This window comes from Gorilla gorilla, chromosome 14 (genome assembly GCF_029281585.2).
Source record: "Gorilla gorilla gorilla isolate KB3781 chromosome 14, NHGRI_mGorGor1-v2.1_pri, whole genome shotgun sequence".
NCBI lineage: Eukaryota > Metazoa > Chordata > Mammalia > Primates > Hominidae > Gorilla > Gorilla gorilla.
In genome coordinates, this window is record NC_073238.2 from 51,486,550 (window position 1) to 51,489,750 (window position 3,201).

The following is a 3,201-nucleotide window of genomic DNA, read 5'->3' on the forward strand; positions in this document are numbered from 1 at the left end:
CATGTACCCCTGAATCTAAAATAAGAGTTTTAAAGAAATAATTAGTGGAGTATCACATTTAAGGCAGGGAGCATCAAACTATCATTCCCCAAAGGATTTTGAGAACAGAGAATGAAAGAAAAAAATATGTAGGTCAGGGGAGTGCAAAGAGGATGGGGTAAGTAGGTCTTATTGCTCTTATTCAGGCTAATATGTAAGATAGCCATTTCTTCTCTGCTCAAAGTAGCTACTAATTGGTAAGAAAAAAGTCAACTTGTTTTTGCAGAAAATTTTGGGAGAAGACAAAAATGGCAATTTATTTTACTTCCTGACTTAGTCTAGTAATGGGTATTAATATCTTTCTTCTTTCCTTCTAGTTTCTCTCTCCAGGGAAACGACTTTATCAGGTGGCATCATTATAAACGATATCATTAGAAACCAGATATTTAAAATCTTTAATACATTTCTAAACCATTGCTGTGGTATTGCCTCTGGCTTTGTTTGGGTCTGTGCCATTAGCCTTTCATTACACCTTAGGTAGGAGAAGGTTGTGTTGGAGAGAAATAATTATGCTTATTCCCAAGCCCAGGGGATGGGACATTTGGTGGTAGGAATAAAAGGTCACAAAACTAAGAAAGATGTCTAGGTAGAGTAGAGATTATTGTCCTACTTATTTCTTATTTCTGTTCATAAAAAAGAAATCAAGGGCCAAGTATGTCTTTGATTGAAGAAGGACTTCATCTTTGGAGAGCTGAAGAACTCCAGGTTGACTACCATGGGCAAAGGTTTAAGATGGGCCTGACATCCAATAGAGAATCTTCTACTTGGAAAATACTCCACAGATATTTGCTGTGTTGGATAAATACGTCTACTAGAGACCGGCTTTTTTTTTTTTTTTTTTTTTTTTAGAAACTGCTGTTTATTTTCCATCAACCATTTTTCCATGCTGCTTAAGAGCCTGTGCAAGAACAGCTTAAGACCAGTCAGTGGTTGCTCCTACCCATTCAGTGGCCTGAGCAGTGGGAGCTGCAGACCAGTCTTCCGTGGCAGGCTGAGCACTCCAGTCTTCAGTAGGGAATTGCTGAATAGGCACAGAGGGCACCTGTACACCTTCAGACCAGTCTGCAACCTCAGGCTGAGTAGCAGTGAACTCAGGAGCGGGAGCAGTCCATTCACCCTGAAATTCCTCCTTGGTCACTGCCTTCTCAGCAGCAGCCTGCTCTTCTTTTTCAATCTCTTCAGGATCTCTGTAGAAGTACAGATCAGGCATGACCTCCCACGGGTGTTCACGGGAAATGGTGCCACGCATGCGCAGAACTTCCCGAGCCAGCATCCACCACATCAAACCCACTGAGTGAGCTCCCTTGTTGTTGCATGGGATGGCAATGTCCACATAGCGCAGAGGAGAATCTGTGTTACACAGCGCAATGGTAGGTAGGTTAACATAAGATGCCTCCGTGAGAGGCTGGTGGTCAGCCCTGGGGTCAGTAACCACAAGAAGCCGTGGCTCCCGGAAGGCTGCCTGGATCTGGTTAGTGAAGGTTCCAGGAGTGAAGCGGCCAGCAATTGGAGTGGCTCCAGTGGCAGCAGCAAACTTCAGCACAGCCCTCTGGCCAGTATTCCTGGAGGATATAACACTGACATCAGCAGGGTTTTCAATGGCAACAATAGCACGAGCTGCCAGCAGAAGCTTCTCCCAGGTCCTCTTCAGATTTATGATATAGATGCCATCACTTTTCCTTTTATAGATGTACTGTTCCATCTGAAAGTCAAGATTGGTGCCACCTAAGTGGGTTCCTGCTGCAAGGAACTTAAGGACATCCTCCTCTTTCATTTGCAGGACATCAAGGGCTCCGGACATTGTGAAAGTTTCCCTTTAAGTTACGACGGGAATCCAGAACAACGCCGTATGGACCCCTCTGCAGGTAGCGCGGAAAAGTAGAGACCGGCTTTGGTGCAGGTTGAAAGAGAGTACAGAAGAGTTAGACATCAGACTACCACACAGTCCAGGCTATCTCACCAGAGTAGAAAGGCAGAGATTTGTAACTAGACACCGTACATTGAAATAAAAGATTGCCTATTTGATTGGTTTGAACTCTGGTATCTCATAAAGATGTCAATATCATACTAGAGTTTTGGCTAAGATACATTTCTAGTAGAGTCAAGGGAGAAACTCTAACGTGATGTCTGATGCCAGCTCTCTGGTTTAGAATGAAATGCTTTAGTAATTTACTAAATTGCTCCTGGGTTGAAAGAGCTAGTTTAACTTATTCACCTATTCTGAAACCATCTATTATGTATTTACTATATGCTAAGCCTTGACAGTACTAAGATAAATAATATCTATTTCCTATTTTTTAAAGAATCATAGTGTAGAAAGAGACAAAATCAGAGGTAGCCGGCCTCACTGGGATGTGATCAGTACCATAATGGAGACAAAAACCTGTGAGAACCTACATGAAGAAGGGAATAATATTGCATGGGGAGAGGAGGGAGCTGGGAAAGGTGAATTGAGGCATATACTTAACTTTCCGCCAGCCTGTAAATAATGGACAAGACTAAAATAGATCTGTCTTTTATTGTACTCTTCTTTACTTAAGTTGGGTCTATTGCTAGATGTTTTGGGGTTAGTAGGGCAGGAGCAGAGGGTAAGTAAGGGCAGATACCTTTGGAATCTGATCACCTGACGCCTCCTAGGCCTGAACAGGAACCTTGAATTAATGTTGAGACCCATAGCTCAGGACTTACTATAGATTTTTTCTCCCAGTTTTGGCACACATATCAGATGGTTTTTGGGTATGATGTATTCCAGACTCTCATGTCTCTCACGTATTGTCTCTCTCAACTCATAACAAGCAAAAAGACTGGGAGTGGGAGGACACTCCAGGGACAATTCAATTGGAGAAGGAGGCTCTGCTGCTTCACCAAGCTAGGGACACACTAGAGGATTGTCATAGGTCATTATGTCAATTATTACAGTTAACTTGTATTGATATGAAATATAAGTAAATAGTAGTATGATTTGATGTTTGGGAAATAACTTCACAGTCTCCCTAAAAAGAGTTTGGTTGATATACTCTGCCTTTGTAGTGGGGAATTGGTGTTTATAGTTCTTCCTCCCTCTGAGACAAGTCAAGACTCATAATATAGAAAAATGACAATATTATAAAATTAAAAGTCCATACATAAGTCAACAGACACTATCTAATGAAAGCACAGAGG

At 42.0% G+C, this 3,201-nt stretch overlaps 1 protein-coding gene across 1 annotated transcript; it reads right to left on the bottom strand.

Moving 5' to 3' along the window:
- Positions 1–865: 865 nt before the first annotated feature.
- Positions 866–1,918, bottom strand: LOC101142220 (small ribosomal subunit protein uS2). Its single transcript, XM_055360346.2, has one exon. It carries the CDS (start codon positions 1,838–1,840, stop codon positions 953–955), a length of 888 nt encoding a protein of 295 aa, XP_055216321.1. The 5' UTR covers positions 1,841–1,918; the 3' UTR covers positions 866–952.
- Between the last annotated feature and the right edge of the window lie 1,283 nt (positions 1,919–3,201).

Bases quoted from the DNA above. Each gene is read 5' to 3' on its own strand.
- LOC101142220 (XM_055360346.2), bottom strand. From the start codon at position 1,840: ATGTCCGGAGCCCTTGATGTCCTGCAAATGAAAGAGGAGGATGTCCTT.